Source organism: Muscardinus avellanarius (assembly GCF_963383645.1).
Source record: "Muscardinus avellanarius genome assembly, chromosome: 12".
Taxonomy (NCBI): domain Eukaryota; kingdom Metazoa; phylum Chordata; class Mammalia; order Rodentia; family Gliridae; genus Muscardinus; species Muscardinus avellanarius.
This window is the reverse complement of record NC_137798.1, coordinates 79,472,154-79,493,101: the sequence shown is the minus strand read 5'-3', so window position 1 is coordinate 79,493,101 and position 20,948 is coordinate 79,472,154. Positions and strand designations below refer to the sequence as shown.

Here is a 20,948-nt window from a genome sequence, read left to right as displayed (position 1 = left end):
ATACCTGAGGCTTTCGGGGAACTGCTGCGGCTCAGGGGAAAACCCCAGGACCTAGCTTTCCACACCTGTACCCCCGCAACCGACGGCCGCGCAGGCGCTCTCCGCGCGCCTCTGTTATCCTCGTTGCCTGGAGACGCGAGCGCAGCCCGCGCCGAGCCCCGCCCCCCCACCGGGGCCGGAGGCGCGCGCAGGCGCAGTCCGCACGCGTTCCCGAGCGGCCGGGGGCGGGGGTGCGGTCTGCTTGAGTGTCCCTGGACCTAGTGTCCAGCCAACTCTGCTGCGCAGTTCAGCCCTGCCCTTAGGGAACGGGGGAGGGGAGGGAGAGGCTCTTTCTGGGGCGCCATCAAAGAACTTGTATTTCTCTGAGAACGATGCTCCCAGACGTTGGGGTGTGCCCTTCTCTGGTGAAGGGCGAGGCCCCTAGACCGGCCCCGGAGCCATCCCAACGCAGGATTCTGGTGTCCACCCGGTTAGCGGGAGTGGGCCTGCTGATAGCCTTTCTTGACACGCCCCTCTGCTTTGCACGAGCCTCAGGTATGGCTGTAAGGCTGTATGCACCTTTGCTTGGCTCTGCGCTCGGTGTTTTCTTTCTGGGGTAGTTTTTGTGGCCATGCTAGTTATTTTGGTATTATAATGTCTTACTCACACGTGATAAATCTGGTCATTTCTACTTAGAGCCCAGGGATGACTCAAATGTAATGATGATAAAGTTAACCACCAGATCTAAAATAATCAGTATAACTTGGTTTCAAAGATAAATGACACTCTGTAACTTTCTGACCTCAGAAGAGAGTTTATTTTATCTTTTCATGCTTCAGCTCACTTGGGTAAGCTGTTTGGAACAGCCAGCACACTCTTTTCCCCGTGACTAATCAAAAGATTCGTGCACATGGAAAATAATGTAGACAGCAGCAGTTGGTGTTAATACTTCAGCATGTGGGGTTGCAGCTTTTACATGCTACAAAGAAATTCCTTGACGGGCCCTCCAGGGCAGTTCTTTATTCCTTGTTTTTCTTGTTTTCACTCCTAGTTGACTCTTCCGTTTTCTATGGCAGATGCAGACGTTCACTCTACTCAGGGTCCCAGTCGCCTCAGCCTCCAGATGCCCCTGTCGTCTCCCACAGCTTCCCACAAATCCAGCAGAATTTCCCAACATGCCTTCCTCTGGCTTGTGAGGAAGGAGGGTCTCTTTCTTAAATTTCTTTCTAGCCCGGGTGTAGTGGTGCACACCTGTAATCTCAGTATTTGGAAGGCTGAGACAAGAGGATCAAAGGTTCCAGGACAGCCTCAGTAAATAGTGAGACTCTCCGCAACCTAGCGAGACCCAGTTTCAAAAATAAAAAAGGGCTGACGGTGTAGCTCAGATGTAGAATATCCCTGGGTTCAATCTCCAATACCACAAAAAGTTAAAATATATAAAATAAAATAATGCTGTTGCTTTTCAGCCTCCCAATACTGGCTGGGACAGGAGGATCAGCCTCCCAACCAGTTACTGGGAGACTGAGACAGAAGAATGGCAGGTTTACTGACACACACACACACACACACACACACACACACACACACACACACACTTCCCTTGACCTGCTGTCTCTATATTAGTGTACAGTACATTTCTTCACAGAACTTCTTATGTGTGTGTTGGGGATGGGGGAGGTACTAGGGATTGAACCCAGGGACAACTCTACCTCCAAGCTATATTATACCCCCTTTTTATTTTTTGTTTTGAAATAGTGTCTTGATAGTTGGCTGAGAGTCTTTTACTGCTTTGTTGAGGCTGGCTATGAACCTGTGATCTCCCTCCCAAATGCAGGGGCCACCATGGCTGGCACCTGGAGACTTCTTAATAGGACACTCCACATTTGCTGCCCCCACTTTTCCACCTCCCCCTCACTGTCATCTGGCTTCTACCTGTTCTACTTTGTGCAGCTGCACAGCTGCCAGTCACTTTCCCAGCACCAAAGACAAATCTCTATTTCTTCAGCCCACTCACTTGACATTATTGGCTGCCCACCTCCTTAGTAGCACTCTTTCCTCGTTTGTCCCTGTGCCCTCTTGGTTTCTTCTTACACATCATTGTTCATCTTCTTCCAGGTCTCTGGCACATCCGTCCCTTTCCCCACCTGTCCCCTAAATTTAGATGTTTTCCTCTTCCTTTTCATATATATGCAGTTCCAATACACTCGCTTCCTTACTGCCTTCCACCAAATGCTGAAATCTCAGGTTTACCGAGGTTTAAATGATATCCAGCTTAGCCATAGTCTCCCTCCTTAGTTACAAAGTTCCAACTGCCCATTTAGCACCTCTACATGGTTCATCCTCGGGAATATCAACACAAATTCATGATCATCCCCGTCTCCAGTGCGCTGCTGCTGGTGTCCTCTCTTACTTGGAGCACCCGTCATCTTCCACCCCTTCCCCTCTGCCTTCTCTTCCTTTTACCTGGTCTGCAGGCTGTGTTCAGTGTACTTCTGAAATGTTTCTGATGAATGGCTTTTCTCTAACATGTCTACTAGTGGAGTTCTACGTTGTCTCTCTTTAGGATGCAGTCACCCTCCTCGCTACCACACTTGCCTTCACCATCTGCTCCCCAATCCATCCTTCTTGCTGCTGCCAGAGTATTGATCCTACATACACTTTCCCTGTTTCATTAAGCTATCACTGAAGCAGGGCCTGATGGCGCACACCTGTAATCCCAGCTACTCAGGAGACTGAAGTGGGAGGATGAAAAGTTCAAGGCCAGTGAGAACCCGTCTCAAAATACAGCACAATAAAACGGGAGCTGGGGATGTATCTCTGTGGTAGAGCGCTGGCTTAGCATGAATGAGGTCCTGGGTCAATGCTCAGCACCATGTGCACGCGCATGCACACACACACACACACGCGCGCACACGCGCGCACACAATGATGGGCTGGGGATGTAGCTCCATAGTAGTGCTTAGCATGCATGAGGACACAAGTTTGATTTCCGAGAACCACATACACACATAAGGATAAAATGAGAAAGTAAGAGTTGCATGTTTTTACAGTGTAAAATCTGATGGGGGCAGGTTGCTTGTTTGTTTTTTGTTTTTGTGGTACTGGGTATTGAACCCAGAGGCATTCTACCTTCAAGCTATACTCCAAGCCTGATTTTATTTTTATTTTGGAAACAGGGTCTTGCTAGGTTGAGAGTCTAAGTCGATAAGGCTGGCCATGAACCTGCAATTCTCCTGTCTCAATCTCCCAAGTACTGGAATTATAGGCATGCACCACCATGCCCAGATCAGTATGATGTTTTGATACATATACATGTGACATGAATGATTAAATCTAATTACTAAATCATATCCTATCATTTCCCTTCCGCAGTGACTTGCTCTTCACTTAGACAACTAACTCGAGCGGGCGTGGTGGTGCACACTTGGAGGCTGAGACAGGAGGATCGCAGGTTAACGACCAGCCTCGGCAACTTAGTGAGACTCTGTTTTGAAAGAAAAGATAGCTGGGCCTGGTGGTGCACATCTGTAATCCCAGTACCTGGGAGACTGACACAGAAGGATCACAGGTTCATGGCCAGCCTCAGCAACTTAGTGAGGCCTTCTGCAACTTAGTGAGACCGTTTCAAAATAAAGAATAAAATAGGGCTCGGGGTATAGCCCAGAGGTAGAATGCCCTTGGCTTCAATCCCCAGTACCACATGCAAAAATGAAATAGATAAAAAAAAAATAGGCTTGAGTTTGGAGGTAGAATGCCTCTGGGTTCAATCTCTAGTCCCACAGGAAAAAATTAAAAAAAAAAAGAAAGAGAGTAAAGTTGAAATACATAATTTAGTATGGGGTTTCTATCTCCTAGATTAGGTATAGCATATCTTTCCAGCCCTGCTTCCACTTAGCAAGCCCCAGAGTCTCTAGCCCAGTGGGTCTCAACCCTGGCTGTGCATTATTAAGACAACTTGAAATCAGTATCTCAGGGTGAGGCCTAGGCTTTGATATTTTTAGGAACTTTCCTAAAGGTCCTAATGCACTTGGAATTAAAAGCCCCTGGCCTGGCCACTTTCTCGCCTCAGAGCCACTACCTTACCACAGGCTCCATAAATTGGGAGGTGGTGGCACAGAGCATTTATGGGTCTGGACTCTGGACTGGCTGCCTGGAATTAAATTTCAGCGCCATCATATACCAGTTGTGGTTGTATAACCTTGGGAAAATGCTGTTTCTTCCAAGAGCCCATTCCTGTCTTCAGCCAGAATTAATCTCTTTCCTCCTTCATAACATTTTCTGTCCTTGGTATTATACAGGGCTAGTTTATGATGAGCTTCTAGTGGGTGTTCATAAAATAAAATCACTGTTTTGAGTCATATTGCTACTGTATACAGGTATATTTATCCCTTATGCGAAATTAAAAACTCTTTGAGGGCAAAGTTACATATTATTGATTTTTTTGGTACTGAGGACTGAACCCAGGGGTAGTCTACCTCCAAGCTGTACCCCCATACCTTTGTATTTTAAAAGTTTGAAACAAGGTCTCGTTGAGTTGCCAAGGGTCTCACCAAGTTGCTAATGTTGGTCTTGAACCTGCAATCCTCCTGTGTTAGCCTCCTGTGTGGGATGGTATGTGTGGGCCTATAATCTTATCCATCTTATTATTCATCTTTGTATATTTGTGATGACCCATTTATTTAGACATTCAACAGCTTTTAAATTCTAAAGAGAAACTTTGTGTGTGTGTGTGTGTGTGTGTGTGTGTGTGTGTGTGTGTGTGTTGTGTGCTATTGGGGATTGAGCCCCAGAGCTTCCTATCTCTGAGTTATGTCCCCAGCCTTATTTTTATTCTTTATTTTGAAACAGGGTCTTACTAAGTTACAGAAGGCCTCATTAAGTTGCTAAGGCTGCCTGGGGCCTCATTAAGTTACTGAGGCTGGCTTCAAACCTTGGGTCCTCTTGTCTCAGCCTCCCAACTACTGGGATTTTTTATTTTATTTTATTTTATTATTTTTTTTTTTTGGTGGTACTAGGGATGAACCCAGGGGCCTTCTACCTCCAGGCGACACTCCCAGACCTATTTTATATTCTTATTTGGAAACAGGGTCTCTTAAGCCAACGAGGCTAGCTAGCTTCACACCTGTGTGATCCTCCTGTCTCCGCCTCCCAAGCGCGGGGATTACAAGCGCCACCAGGCCCGGCTGGATCCTTACTCTGTAATGAGGAACGAGGGAAATGCTGAATTTCCATGGCTACTATTGCAAACCCATCTCACCTCGCCGAATCTGCCAACCTGACACATTTACAAATAGTCTTCTGAAGAAATGTAATGTACACAAGCAACCCAAAGAGGGACGGCAACGCCACCGCTTTCCTTCAAACACTGTTGTAATCATAAGGGTAGCTGGGTTCAAATGTTTACAAGTCAGCTCAACACCCTTGGCAATTTTCTTTTCTCAAAAAATAAATGTGTGCGGTTTGGTTCTTTGGCTTAGATGGAGTCAGTTGAGATCCTGGAGCCATGAGTTATTTCCTTGTGTGCGTGCTTTATTTATTTAGTTAATTATTTAAGCATGTGTGTGTGTGTGTGTGTGTGTGTGTGTGTGTGTGTGTGTGTGTGGTACTGGGGGTGGAATCCAGGGGCTTTCTACCTCCGGGTATACTCCCAGACCTATTTTTTTAAAATATTTTATTTGGAAACAGAGTGTCACTAAGTTGCTGAGAGCCTCACTAAGTAGCTGAGGCTGGCTTCAAACTTGTGCAATCCTCCTGTCTCAGCCTCCCAAGTGCTGGGATTACAAGCGTGTGCCACCACTCCTGGCTTATTTAAGCATTTTCTTAGTAAACTCTGGTGGGCATCTTCCAGAAGCCCAGGAGAAATCATTTTTACCAGGATGTCCTGTGCATTTATCTTTCCTGCTGTTAGGGCCAGATTAGGCATGACCCCAAATTGGAAGAGAACTGAAAGAAAAATCAGGATGGAAAGGTTGTATGTAAGCCTAGCATGATGAAGCACATCTGCATTCCCAGTACTTGGGAGGCTGAGATGCAAGTTCAAGGCCAGCCTCAGCAATTTAACAAGACCCTGCTTCTCAAAATTTAAAAATGAATTGGGCGTGGCAGTGCACACTTGTAATCCCAGCATTTGGGAGGCTGAGACTGGAGGATGGCGGTAACTCAAGGTAGAATGCCCTGGATTCAATCCCTAGTACACCCTCTCTCACACACAAATAAAAACTGGGCATGGTGGTACACACCTGTAATCCCAGTACTTGGGAGGCTGAGACAGGAGGATCACAAGTTCAAGGCCAGCCTCAGGAATTTAGTGAGACCCTGTTTCAAAATAAAATAAGCCTGGGGGTGTAGCTCAGACCTAAAACGATGCCCCTGGATCCCATCTCCAGAACTACACACACACACACACACACACACACACAGAGTAATAGTAATAATAACAATAACAAGAATAATAATAACAATAATAATGATGATGATAATAATAGGATTTGAGGTGACTTGGAGGTAGAATGCCCCTGGGTTCAATTCCCGATACCATACACACACACACACACACACACACACACTGTTGTATGTGTTCTGTTCATTTATGATTTGTCTTTCTTTCTTTTCTTCTTTTCTTTCTTTCTTATTGGTGGGTCTGAGGGTGGAACCCAGGGACATTCGACCCCCAAGCTACACCCCCCTGCCCTATTTTTTATTTTTTATTTTGAAACAGGGTCTCACTGAGTTGCATAGGGCCTCACTAAGTAGCTGAGGCTGTCCACGAACCGTGATCCTCCAGTCTCAGCCTCCCAAATACTGGGATTACAAGCGTGCGCCACCATGCTCGGCTTTAGCGTTTCTTGTCTGTCTCCCATCTCCAGGATTTAAGCTCCCGCAGGGCACGATTATAATGTGTTCATTTAATGCAGTTCTACCACCTATAACGGTGCTTGGTATCTGGAGGCTCAGTCAACAGGAGTGAATATATCCCACGAGCTTCTTCGTTTAGTCCTTTCTTCCTACTAGAAAATAAGAAGAGGGGTGCGCTTAGTGCTTGAGGTGGGTGTCGGGCTGGGTCTGCGTCGGTCAGCCAGTCCCTGGACAGACCCCCAAGCCGAGGCTCTCTAGGTGTAGGGACCACCGCGTCCTGAACCCCTGCCTTCTGGGCGGGCTCAAGGTCACGGCGCCACCTCTGATTGGTCAGGAAGCGGTGATGGACAGCGAGGTAGCGAGGGAGGAGCCGCGGTCTGAACTTCCGGGAGCGGCGGTTTGCGGGCTGGCGGTTGGTTTGATGGTTCCCTGTGTGGTCGGTGCCGAGAGGCGAGGACGAGGAACCGGGGAGAGGGCCCTGTAGGCGCGCCCGTCAGACCCTAAGTGTTAGTGGAAAGGGATCTGGTGGCCGCGTGGGGAGAGGAATGGATGGGAGGGGGCGGGACCGGCTTTGACGTGAGGAGGGAATTGGCTAGCAGGTAACCGCCCCGACGAGCTCCGCGGCGGGAGAGCGGGGCGCCCTGGCCAGCTGTCTTCCTGAGCTTCGCGCGCTGCCGTCCACTCAGAACCACTCGCTTGCTGTTCGTAGTTGGGGGACTTTGGAGAGGTGGCCGTGGTGATGGATGGAGACGTGCGGGTGTGGCCTTTCTGCCTCAGGATTGGGGCTTTCGGGTAGTCCCTTACTTGTCTGACTTCTTGGCCTCCGACAGGTTTGAGCATGGCAGAAGGTGACACCTTGGTATCAGTGGATTATGAAATTTTTGGGAAGGTGCAAGGCGTGTTTTTCCGCAAGTACACTCAGGTATGTGGCCTACAGACTTTGGGGACATACCTAGGTTTAAAAGCATGGGAACAGGAGATGTGTTTTCTGACATGTGAACTGGAAGAAGCTGGAAGAATGGTAACTGAATGACAGAGAGGTATTGGTATCTGAGTGTCCAGACACACAGATTAATGATCGTTTTCTCTTCTGAAGGGCAATATCCCGAATTTGCTTTGTTATGGTATCATCAAATCAAATCACATCTGCTATAGGAAAGTTACTGATGATCCACGAGATGGCACCTAGATGAACTCATATTTATGTAAATTGTGTAATTGCTTCACTCACAGCTACTACATTATCTTCACAGGTCTTTTATGTCTCTATCTCCCAACACTTACTTCCTTTTTCTTTTAGTTTTTTTTTTTTTTTTTTTCTTTTTCTCTTTAGTACTGGGAATGGAACCCAGGGGCATTCTACCTCCAAGCTACACTCCCAGCCCTATTTCTTAGCCTTTTTTTTTTTTTCTGGTGGTGGTATTGGGGTTCCTGGAGACCCTTCTACCTCTGGGCTACACTCCTAGACCTATTTTATATTTTTATTTGGAAACAGGGTCTCTTAAGCCAGAGAGGCTGGCTTCAAGCCTGCGCGATCCTCCTATCTCCACATCCCAAGGGCAGGGATTACAAGCATATGCCACCACCCCGGGCCTTTTTAAAATTTTTTGAAACAGGGTTCCATTGAGTTTTGAAGGGCCTCACTAAGTGGTTGAGGCTGTCCGGGAACCACTTTCCTCGGGTCTCCCCCTCCCGAATGCTAGGATTACAAGCATGCACCACCATGCTCGGCCTTCTTTTGATTTTTAAGAACATTCAGCTGGACATGGTGATGCACATCTGTAATCCCAGTACTTGGAAGACTGAGACAGGAGGATCCCAGGTTCAAGGACAGCTTCATCAAGTAGTGAGACTAAAGCTGGACCTGGTGGCACATGCTTGTAATCCCAGTACTTGGAAGGCTGATACAGGAGGATCACAGGTTCATAGCCAGCCTCAGCAACTTTGTAAGGCTCTCTGCAACTTAGACCCTGTTTCAAAATAAAAAGTAAAATAGGGCTGGAAGTGTAGCTTGGAGGTAGAATGCCCCCAGGTTCCATCCCTAGTACCACAAAAACAAGCAAAAAAAAAAAAATCAACTTATCCACCAAGGGCCAGTGATGCCCACCTGTAATCCCAATACTGGGGGGGGGGGGGCTGAGTCAGCAACTTAGTGAGATCCTGTTTAAAAAATAAAAAGATTTGAGGTGTAGCTTGAAGGCATAATGTTCCTGGGTTCAGTCCCCAGTACCAAATAAATAATTTTAAAAAGGTTGGGGTATTGCTCAGAGGTAGAATAAACCCAGGGTCCAATTCTCAGTACACACACAGGGTCTAATTCTCAGTAACACACACACATTTCAGAGCAAGAAAAGGTAGCACTGAACAGGGCATGGTTAGCGCACGCTTGTAAACCCAGCATTTGGGAGGCTGAGACAGGAGGATCAGGTTCGAGGACAGCCTCAGCTACTGTTTAGGCCCTCTGCAACTCAATGAGACTGTTTCAAAATAAAGAGAATAAAAAATAGGGCTGAGGGTGTAGCTCATAGATAGAATGCCTCTACGTTCCATCCCCAGTACCGCTAAAAAAAAAAAAAAAAAAAAAAAGGTTAAAAAGGTAGCACTGAATGTGGATCTGGTATTTCTTCTATTATAGTAGAAAGAATTTGAAGGGATAAACTCTTAGCAGCCTCTACTTCTGCTTTAGTGTCCCTAATCTTCCCTTAACATGCACATCCAAGTACAATCTTAATATCCCTTCTGCCTTCTGTAGGGAGATATCAGGCTAATGCCTTCCAATATGTCCAGCTCTACAGATAATAATGACTATAAAATCTTCCAAGTATCAATTGTGGTACTAAAAATTTAAACGTGAATCTTTGAAATAGGAATGGCAGTTGTTAATACTGTTTATGTTTTCTAATTATTTGTAAATCATTTCTTCCTGTTTCATACTCATATGTGAAGCGCCTGTTGGTAAAAGAATTGCTGAAAGTCACAGCAAGAGCAGTGTTCCAGTTAGCTTTGCTGCCAGTGCAGGCTAAGCCCCTGTGCTTTGTCAATGGAGAGGAAGCAGCTATTGAGGGAAAGGGAGCAGATGGTATGGCCCATTTTTCTCTACCTGTACCCCTCCCAGTTTAGAGACACAATAAAAGAATTCAGAAAAACAAATGTTGATATTTGGCAATATTAGGGAAACTGCCCGTGTGTGTGTGTGTGTGTGTGTGTGTGTGTGTTTTGCTGGAGATTGAACCCAGGAGCATTCTACCTCTGAGCTACACCCTAGCCCTATATTTTTTTATTACTTTTTTTTTTTTTAGTGGTACTGGGGATGGAACCCAGGGGCATTTTACCTCTAGGCTACACTCCTAGCCCTATTTTTCTTTATTTTGAAAGAGGGTCTCAGTGAGTTGCAAAGGGGCTCACTAAGTAGTAGCTGAGGCTGTCCCTCAACCACGATCCTTCTGTCTCAACCTCCCAAATGCTGGAATTACAAGTGTGTGCCACCACGCCTGGCTTTTATTAAGTTGATTTTTTTTTTTTTTTTTTTTTTTTTTTTTGCAGTACTGGGGATGGAACCCAGGAGAATTCACACTCGGAGCTAATCCCAGCCCTATTTTTTAAATATTTATTTATTTATTTATTTATTTATTTATTTATTTATTTTGCAGTACTGGAGATGTAACCCAGGGACATTGTACCTCCAAGAGACCCCAGCCCTGTTTTTTTTGGTGGTACTGGGGGTGGAACCCAGAGGCTTTCTACCTCCAGGCTATACTCCCAGACCTATTTTATACTTTTTATTTGGAAACAGGGTCTCACTAAGTTTTTGAGAGCCTCACTCAGTAGCTGAGGCTGGCTTCGAACCTGTGCGATCCTCCTGTTTCAGCCTCCCAAGCGCGGGGATTACAAGCGTGCGCCACCACGCCCGGCCAGCCCTGTTTTTTATTTTTTATTTTGAAACGGTCTCACTGATTTGCAAAGGACCTCACTAAGTAGCTGAGGCTGTCCCTGAACCATGATCCTCCTGTCTGAGCCTCCCAAATGTTGGGATTACAAACGTGCCCCACCATGCCCAGCTTAATCTTAATCTTTTTATTTTTTGAAACAGGGTCTTATTGAGTTGCAAAGAGCCTCACTAAGTAGTAGCTGAGGATATTCGTGAACTGCGATCCTTCTGTCTCAACCTCCCAAATGCTAGGATTACAAGCATGCGCCACCATGCCTGGCTGTTTTTTGTTTTTGTTTTTGTTTTTGTTTTTTTTTTTTTTTTCAGTACTGGGAATGGAACCCAGGGGCATTGTACCTCTGAGCTACACCTCCAGACCTATTTCTTAGTCTATTTTTTTTTGTGTGTGTGGTACCAGGGATGGAACCCAGGGACATTCTAACTCTGAGCTAATCCCCAGCCCTATATTTTACTTTATTTAATTTTTAATTTTTATTTTTTTGTGGCTCTGGGGATGAAACCCAGGGGCATTTGACCTCTGAGCTACACCCCCTGCCCTGTTTTTTTATTCTTTTTCTTTTTTTTTTTTTTTTTTTTTTTGGTGGTACTGGGGTTCCTGGAAGCCCTTCTGCCTCCAGGATACACTCCCAGACGTATTTATATATATATATACATTTTTTATTTGGAAACAGGCTCTCCTAAGCTAGCGCAGATGGCTTTGAACCTGCGCAATCCTCCTCTCTCTGCCTCCCAAGTGTGGGGATTACAAGCGTGCACCACCATGCCCGGCTTATTCTTTATTTTGAAACTGGGTCTCACTGAGTTGCAGAGGGCCTCACTAAGTAGCTGAGGCTGTCCGCGAACCATGATCCTCCAGTCTCGAACCATGATCCTCCGGTCTCGGCCTCCTGAATGCTGAATTACAAGCATGCGCCACCACGCCTGGCTCCCAGCCCTATATTTTAAATATTTATTTATTTATTTTACGGTACTGGAGATGTAACCTAGGGGCATTGTACCTCCGAGAGACACCTCAGCCCTGTTTTTTATTCTTTATTTTGAAACAGGGTCTCACTGAGTTGCAAAAGGCCTCACTAAGTAGTAGCTGAGGCTGTTCATGAACTGGAATCCTCTTGTCTCAGCCTCCCAAATACTGGGATTACAAGCATGCTGGCCTAAACTATCTTTAAATATACAATTCAGTGTTCCTAACTAGAGTTATACATTGTTATGCTACCATTACAAGGATACATTTCCAGACGCTTTTTATAGTATAAAACTGATGCTCTGTACCCATTAACCAATAACTCCCTTTTCCCCTTCTATCCAGCCCTTGCCAATCATTCCCTATTTTTGAATTCATCTATTCATAATTGGAACTATACACTATATGCCCTTTTGTGATTGGTCATTTCACTTAAAGATAATATGCTGAAGATTCATCCATATACGAGGTGTCAGCATTTTCTTCTTTTTATTTTTATTATTATTTTTTATTTGGTGGTACTAGGGGTAGAACCCAGGGGCTTTCTACCTCTGAGCTATACTCCCGGACCTATTTTATATTGTATTTGGAAACAGGGTCTCACTAAGTTTCTGAGAGCCTCACTAAGTAGCTGAAGCTGGCTTTGAACCTGCATGATCCTCCTATCTCAGCCTCCCAAGTGCAGGGATTACAAGCATGCGCCACCATGCCCAGCTTCATTTTCTTCTTTTTAAAAAAATTTGTGTGTGGGTGTGTGTGTCTTACTGAGAATTAAACCCAGAGGCATTCTACCACTAAGCTCCCCTCAGACCTTTTTATTTTTTATTTTTGGTATTGGGGATTGAATTTAAGGGAATTTAAGGGAATCTCTGAGCTGCACCCCCAGCCCTATTTTATTCCTTTTTTTTTTTTTTTTTTGGTGGTACTGGGGTTTCTGGAGGCCCTTCTACCTCTGGGCTACACTCCCAGACCTATTTTATATTTTTATTTGGAAACAGGGTCTCTTAAGCCAGAGAGGCTGGCTTCGAACCTGGGCGATCCTCCTGTCTCCTCCACCCAAGCTTGGGGATTACAAGCGTGCGCCACCACGCCTGGCCTTTTTTTAAAAAACAGGTTCTAAATTACTGAGAGCCTCACTAAGTTGCTGAGGCTGGTTTCAAACCTGTGATCCTCCTCTCAGACTTCCAAGTACTGAGAATATAAGCTTGTGTCACCATGCCCGGCATTTGTTGAGTGGTTGTTTTGTTTTGTTTTGTTTTGTTTTTGCCATACTGGGAATGGAACCCAGGGGCATTCTATATCCGAGCTACACCCCCAACCCTTTTCCTTCTTTCTTTCTTTCTTTCTTTCTTTCTTTCTTTCTTTCTTTCTTTCTTTCTTTCTTTCTTTCTTTCTTTCCTTTCTTCCTTCCTTCCTTCCTTCCTTCCCTTCCTTTCCCCCTTCCTTTTCTTTCTTTCTTTCTTTCTTTCTTTCTTTCTTTCTTTCTTTCTTTCTTTCTTTGTACTGGGGGTGGAACCCAGGGGCTTTCTACCTCTGGGCTATACTCCCAGATTATTTTATATTTTTATTTGGAAACAGGGTCTCACTGAGTTGCTGAGAGCCTCACTCAGTAGCTGAGGCTGGCTTTGAACCTGTGCGATCCTCCTGTCTCAGCCTCCCAAGAGGGGATTACAAGTGTTATTCTTTATTTTTTTGAAACAAGGTCTCACTGAGTTTCCAAGAGCCTCACTAAGTAGCTGAGGCTGTCCTCGAACTGAGATCCTGCTGTCTCAGCCTTCCAAGTACTGGGATTATAAGTGTGTTGCGTGTTTTTATCATAAAGGGATAGTGGATTTTGTCAAATACTTTTTTTTTTGCCATTTATTGAGATATCTTACAGTTTGTGTTTTTTTATTAATATGCTATATTAAGTGGATTACTTTTTCTATGTCCAACCAACTTACTAACATAAATCCTAGTTTATTGTGTAGTGTAATCCTTTTTATATGTTACTCAGTTTGGTTTGCTAATATTTAGTTGATTTTTGCTTCTATGTTCATAAAGATGATGGTCTATGGTTTTCTTTTCTTGTGATGTCTTTGGTTTTGTTATGAGGATAATGCCACATTAATAGAATAAATCAGGAAGTGTTTCCTTTTGTTATATAATTTTCTTTTCAGATTTTTCATTTCTAGTGTGTGTGTGTGTGTGTGTGTGTGTGTGTGTGTGTGTGTGTGAGAGAGAGAGAGAGAGAGAGAGAGAGAGACAGACAGACAGACAGACAGACAGACAGGGGATTGAACACAGGGGCATTCTACCTCAGACCTACAACCCAGCCCTATTTTTTTTTAGAACTGGGGATGGAACCCAGGGGTATTCTACCTCCAAGATACACCCTCAGCCCTATTTTTTGTTCTTTATTTGGAAACCGGATCTCAATGAGTTGCAAAGGGCCTCACTAAGTATCTGAGACTGAACCGTGATCATCCGGTCTCAACCTCCCAAATGCTGGGATTACAAGCATCTGCCACCACGTCCAGCTGTTCTTTATTTTCAAATATGGTCTCAGTAAGTTGCAAAGGTCCTCAATAAGTAGCTGAGGCTGGCCTTGAACCTGTGATCCTCCTGTCGGCCTCTGAAGTACTGGGATTACAAGCATGCACTACCATGCCCAGCTATTTTTAAATTTTGAAACAGAGTCTTGCTAAGTTGCTGAATTCTTCATTTTTTAGCTCTCCAAATATTGAGATTATAGGTGTGTATAGCTCTTTCTATTTCTTTTTGATTCAGTTTGTCTTTCTAGGGATCTTTTCTTGAAGTTATGTAATTTGTTGGCATATAATTTTTCATATTCCCTTTTTTTGTAAGTCTGGTAGTAATATCTCTCCTTCTATTTCTGATTTTAGTAATTTGAGCCTTCTGCCTTTTCTTGATTATTCTAGCTAAAGGTTTTCAATTTTGTTGCTCTATTCCAAGAACTAAGTTTTCTTTTTATTGTTTTTTTTTTTTCTATTCTTTATTCTGTTCCAGTTTTTATTTCCTTCTTTTGGCTTGGTTTACTTTTAGTTTGCTCTTTTTCTCACGTCGTAGGTAGAATTTTAGGTTATTGATTTGAGGGGACTTTTTTTTTTTTTTTTTTTTTGGTGGTACTGGGGGTAGAACCCAGAGCCTTTCTATCTCTGGGCTATACTCCCAGACCTATTTTATATTTTATTTGGAAACAGAGTCTCACTAAGTTTTTCTGAGAGCCTCACTAAGTAGCTGAAGCTGGCTTCAAACCTGTGCAATCCTCCTGTCTCAGCCTTCCAAGCGCAGGGATTACAAGCGTGTGCCACCACGCCCGGCGAGAGCACTTTCTTTTTATATTACAAACTAGAGTTAGTGATTATATTTCTTAAACTGTCAGAAAAAAAAATCTGATGACTGTGAAAGCAGAAATACAGCTATAAGGTAGAGGGGTGTGTGTGTGTGTGTGTGTGTGTGTGTGTGTGTGTGTGTTTTATTGGGATTTGAACCCTGGGCCTTGCTGATTTTGAACTCTTGGTAGGCAAATGCTCTGCCACTGAGCCATATCCCCACCCCAGAATTAGCTTTCTGAAGGTTTTGTTTTGTTTTGTTTTGTTTTTGCGGGTCTGTGGATGGAACCCAGGGGCATTCAACCTCCGAGCTACACCCCCTGCCCTATTTTTTTATTCTTTTTTTTTTTTTTTTTGGTGATACTGGGTTCCTGGAAGCCCTTCTACCTCTGGGCTACACTCCCAGACCTATTTTATATTTTTGAAACAGGGTCTCTTACGCCAGCACAGCTGGTTTGAACCTGCGTGATCCTCCTGTCTCCCCCTCCCAAGCGCGGGGATTACAAGCGTGCGCCACCACGCCCGGCTTATTCTTTATTTTGAAACCGGGTTTCACTGAGTTGCAGAGGGCTTCACTAAGTAGCTAAGGCTGTCCGTGAACCGCGATCCTCTGGTCTCAGCCTCCTGAATGCTGGGATTACAAGCGTGCACCTCCACATCCGGCTTTTTAATTTTTTAAAAAACAGTCGTTTATTCATTTAGATAGATACTCAAAACTGAACATAAATCAGCAACATTATGCTATGCTTAAAAAATAAGAACAGAACCCAGAATGGTGGTGCACACTTGTAATCCCAGTACTTGGGAGGCCCAGACAGAAGGATTGCAGGTTCACAGCCAGCTTCAGCTACTTAGTGAGACCCTCTGCAACTTAGTGAGACTCTGTTTCAAAAAATAAAGAATAAAAAATAGGGGTAGGGTTGTAGCTGAGAGGTAGAATGACCCTGGGTTCCATCCGTAGTAATGAAGAAAACAAAACAAAAAAACCCAGGAGCCAAGAGTGGTGGCACATGCCTATAATACCAATACTAGGGAGGCTGAAACAGGAGATCACAGGTTTAAGGACAGCCTTAGCAAGTGAGATTCTTATCAACCTATTGAGACCCTGTTTCAAAATTAAAATAGGGTTGGGGGTTTAGCTTAGAGGTAGAATTTCCCTGGGTTTAATACTGAAACAGGGTTTCTTGAAAAGAAACTCCGCGTTTCCTTACCAGATTCTTGTCTGCGGTGAGCTAAGAATGACACCCGCAGACTGCAGGAAGGGGAGTAAAAGGTTTATTGGAAGCAACAGGGAATAGGAAAAAGTGGCCGAACACCCCTAAGGGCAATTGGGGCTCTGATGTCCAGCAGCTGCCTTCAGGTCACTACCCAAGTGTAACCTGGGCCAAGTGCCTTCAGTTGCAAGCTGCTTTCTCCCAGAGTCCACGCAATCTGCCAGAAAAGAAGTGCAGGTCACCCCTAGGGGCCCTGGTCAGCCTTGATGTCCAGTGGAGGCCTTCAAGTCACTACCTAAGTGTATCCCGGGCCAAGTGCCTTCAATTGCACCCCACCTTCTCTCAAAGCTAACGCGACCTGAGAGAGAAAAGCTCCCCAACGGGGAGGGGTTCCCAGAGTGGGTAACCATCCTGGTGACTGGTCTAGGGGTTTATATATGTCCGCATGTCCTCTGTTGGTTGGAGTCTGGGAAGCAGTTCTTAAAATTTGCGTAGGGTATTTGCATGTCATTGAGGGGTCTCCTTCTTTCAGTAGAGGTATCAGACTTGCTCCAGTGATGTCTCTTGGGTTTGTTGATTAGTAAGCAGGTGGTTTTGTGAAGCTTTGGTCATTCTTATCTCTGAACCCTGGAAGGGCTGGTCTCTTTTTAGGAGCGGAAGTTAATTAGTATTCAATGCCCCTCAGGAAATTAAGTTTTTTTCTACTGAGGCCTCTTCCCTACCTGCCTACTTCTCTTCTACCCCCTCAATACCACAAAAACCAAACAAGAACTGAGCCAGATGTGCTAGCACACCCCTGTAATCCCAGTACTTGGGAGGCTGAGACAGAAGGATCACGCAAGTTCAAGGCAAGCCTCAGCAATTTAGTGAGTCCCTGTTTCTTTTTTCTTTCTTTTCTTTCCTTTTTTTTTTTTTTTTCCGGGTCTGGGGATGGAACCCAGAGGCATTTGACCTCTGAGCTACACCCCCTGCCCAATTTTTTATTCTTTATTTTGAAACAGGGTCTCACTGAGTTGCAGAGGGCCTCACTAAGTAGCTGAGGCTGTTGGCGAACTGTGATCCTCCCATCTCAGCCTCCCAAATGCTGGGATTATAAGTGTGCACCACCACTCCTGGCATGACCCTCTTTCTTCCTTCCTTCCTTCCTTCCTTCCTTTCTTTCTCTCTCTCTTTCTTTCTTTCTTTCTCTCTTTCTTTCTTTCTTTTCTTTTTTTTTTTTTGTGGTACTGGGGGTAGAACCCAGGGGCTTTTCTACCTCCCGGCTATACTCCCAGACCTATTTTATACTTTATTTGGGAACAGGGTCTCACTAAGTTGCTGAGAGCCTCACTCAGTAGCTGAGGCTGGCTTCTAACCTGTGTGATCCTCCTATCTCAGCCTCCCAAGCGCTGGGATTACAAGCATGTGTCACCACGCCCAGCGAGACCCCGTTTCAAAACAAAAAAATAAAATAGGTGGGGGTGTGGCTCAGAAATGGAATGCCCCTGGGATCAATCCTAAGTACAAGGGAGGGGGCAAACAGAATTGCACAAATAAAACCTGAGGAAATTTCTATTCTCAACACCAGTCAAATTTTGAAGTATTTTGTTCATTCCTTAGGAGTTCAGAAGATAAATCACGTTGCAATTTAAAGATCTGACTATTATAACCTCTCTGCTCAAAACTGCAGAATCATTCTGATGGCTATTTACTATATATGGTAACTCTTAAGAACTAGAGACTGCCAGCTCCCCTATATTAATTTGAAGCAGAAGAGTACATTTGTTAGTCTGTTGACTGTAGAGTCTCAAAATCCATTCTCTGCATTCTTCTTTTATGTTTTCTAGCATTTAGTGATGCATGCTGTAGGTAGGTGTCTCCTATTTTTTCATTCCTTCTTCTATTCCTTCAAATGAAATTGACTGAAGTAGCTTTTGTTCATTATGAAAATATGTCTTTGCTTTGAACATAACTGAATTGATGAATTCTTCAGTTCCTCATCACACTTTTTTCTTTGCATAATAATTTCTTTGGCAAACTCTAGCAATTTCTCTCATTTACTTGGTCAGTACTCTGGCATTTGGACATGTAGTTAATGTAGTTATGTTAACTTCCATTTTCTGTTGTAATCCAACCCTTTCTATTAGATAGATCACATGAGCAATTAATGATTTTTCTTTTCTTTTCTTTTTTTTTTTTTTTTTTTTGGCAGTACTGGGGGTGGAACCCAGGAGCATTCTACCTTCGAGCAATACCCCAGCGCTAATTTTTTTTAATGAGTCTGGGGATGGAACCCAGGGGCATTCTATCTCTGAGCTACACCCCCTGCCCTATTTTTTATTCTTTATTTTGAAACTGGGTCTCACTAAGTTTCAGAGGGCCTCACTAAGTAGCTGATGCTGTCTGCGATCCATGATCCTCTGGTCTCAGCCTCCTGAATGCTGGGATTACAAGCGTGCACCACCATGCCCAGCTCCCAGCCCTATTTTTTATTCTTTATTTTGAAACAGTGTCTCACTGAGTTGCAAAGGGCCTAAGTAGCTAAGGCTGGCTACAAACTGCAGTCCTTCTGTCTCAGCCTCCTAAATGCCAGGATTACAAGTGTGCGCCACCACGCCTGGCTAATCATTGACTTTTCTGTTATCTTAATTTTGTATGACTTTTATAATATCTTAATTGCATGTCTGTACAAAAATAAAATTATCTCTAAAACACTGCTACCTTTCTTAAATGTTCTGCCTTACCACAGCTTAATGACTTAAAAGAAAGAATACTGAGAAGGCTGAAAGAAAAAAAAGCCACTATCATGTTTTGTTGGTTTTCATAAGTTTATTCAACTTTAAGGACATTGTGATTATTTAGACAGAAGAGAAGAAAGTCAAGTGAAAACCTAAGAGTTATGTAATCCCATGAAAGCCTAGTGTTTAGAGGCTGATCACAGCTGCTTTCCTCCTCTAGGATGACAGAAAGTGGGCTTTGGATGCACCCTACACATGATGGGTTAGTTTTTCTATAGTAAAAACAATAGATGGAGTTGCTCAGGAAATTGTGAAATAATCTCTAATGATCCTTAAAGAGATAATGGACACTAAGTCATCTGGATTTGTTTAGGTGTGGCCTTGTTAAAGACAAAGGGAAGCCAGTGTGGTGGTACCCTTAATCCCAGTACTTGGGAGTCTGAGACAGGAGGATCAAAGGTTTGAGGATAACCTTAACAAGTCGTAAGACTCTCATCAACCTAGTGAGACCCTATTTCAAAATAAAAATAAAATAGGGATGGGATGGGTATGTAGCTCAGAGGTAGAGTGCCCATGAGTTCAATTCTCAGTATATATATATATATATATATATATATATATATATATATATATATATGAAAGGAAAGATCAGATAACTTCATGCTTTTTCCATTTAGCATACCCAATAGGTTCTTGATTAAGAGAAGCAAAAATGAATAAGATACAACCCAGTATTCTAAAAGCAACCAGCCTTAGGGGATCCTTTTGAAAGCATCTGTTTTATACTCAAGTCTTTAGTACTTAACCAAACTTACTACAGAGTGAAAATTCTCATGCCTGGGTTTTATAGAGTAGAAGAAGGAAGTGGAGCCAAGTGGCCAATACTTGATGTTAAGGTCAGCAATGAGATCCTCCTTGCTGTCTTTCTGTTTTGACTTTTCTGGACAATATCAAATTAGTTCCAGTGGCTTGATTCTAGGCCAAGATTCTGGCAACAGATTATAGTCTCACTTTGTTTTGTTTAATCTCACTGGATCTCTTTCTTTCTCTCTCTTTTTTCCTTCACCTTAGGCTGAGGGTAAAAAACTAGGATTGGTAGGCTGGGTCCAGAACACTGACCGGGGCACGGTGCAAGGACAATTGCAAGGTCCCATCTCCAAGGTGCGTCCTATGCAGGAATGGCTTCAGACAAGAGGAAGTCCCAAGTCACACATTGACAGAGCAAACTTCAACAATGAGAAAGTCATCTTAAAGTTGGATTACTCAGATTTCCAAATTGTAAAGTAATGGCCTCAATTTATCTTTTCCAAGAAAAACTCACTATTTTTATTTTTATTGTTACTAGAACTATTCTGTGTTCAATATTAGAGTTTGTCAGTAAGTTATTTTATCATCAGATATTTGAATGTTACTGAATATTACATGTATGATGGAAGGACTACTACAGCTGTACACAATTCTAATCAATAAAAACACATCAGAATCTTCTGATTATGGATCTTTTTTGTTTGTTTTGTTTTCTTGGTGGTTCTTAGGATTAAACCTGGGGCATTGTACCTCCAAGTTATATAACAGCCCTATTTTATTTTTTATTTGGAAGAAGGGTTTCATTAAGTTGCTGAGAGTGTTGCTAAATTGCTGAGGTTGTCTCGAACCTGCGATCCTCCTGTCTCAGCCTCCCAAGTACTGGGATTACAAGCATATACCACCATGTCCAGTTTTTATTTATTTATTTATTTATTTATTTATATTCGAGGTACTAGGGATGGAACCCAGGGGCATTCTACCTCTGAGCTACACTACCAGCCCTATTTTTTATATATATATTTTTTTATTTTTATTTTTTGTATGTGTGGTACCAGGGGCAGTTTACCTCTGGGCTATACTCCCAGACCTATTTTTATATTTTATTTGGAAACAGGGCCTCACTAAGTT

At 43.7% G+C, this 20,948-nt stretch overlaps 2 protein-coding genes across 2 annotated transcripts in view; both read left to right on the top strand.

The window, feature by feature from the left end:
• Positions 1-371: 371 nt before the first annotated feature.
• Positions 372-20,948, top strand: part of MLH3 (mutL homolog 3) — a gene marked incomplete at its 3' end in the record, with an annotated part of 59,430 nt that continues 38,853 nt past the window's right edge. Inside the window, exon 1 of the mRNA XM_080707181.1 lies at positions 372-534. The remainder of the gene's footprint in view (positions 535-20,948) is intronic.
• Positions 7,673-20,300, top strand: ACYP1 (acylphosphatase 1; the record flags this gene model as incomplete). Its single annotated transcript, XM_080708189.1, has 2 exons — positions 7,673-7,756; positions 20,085-20,300. 2 exons carry the CDS (start codon positions 7,673-7,675, stop codon positions 20,298-20,300), a joined length of 300 nt encoding a protein of 99 aa, XP_080564315.1.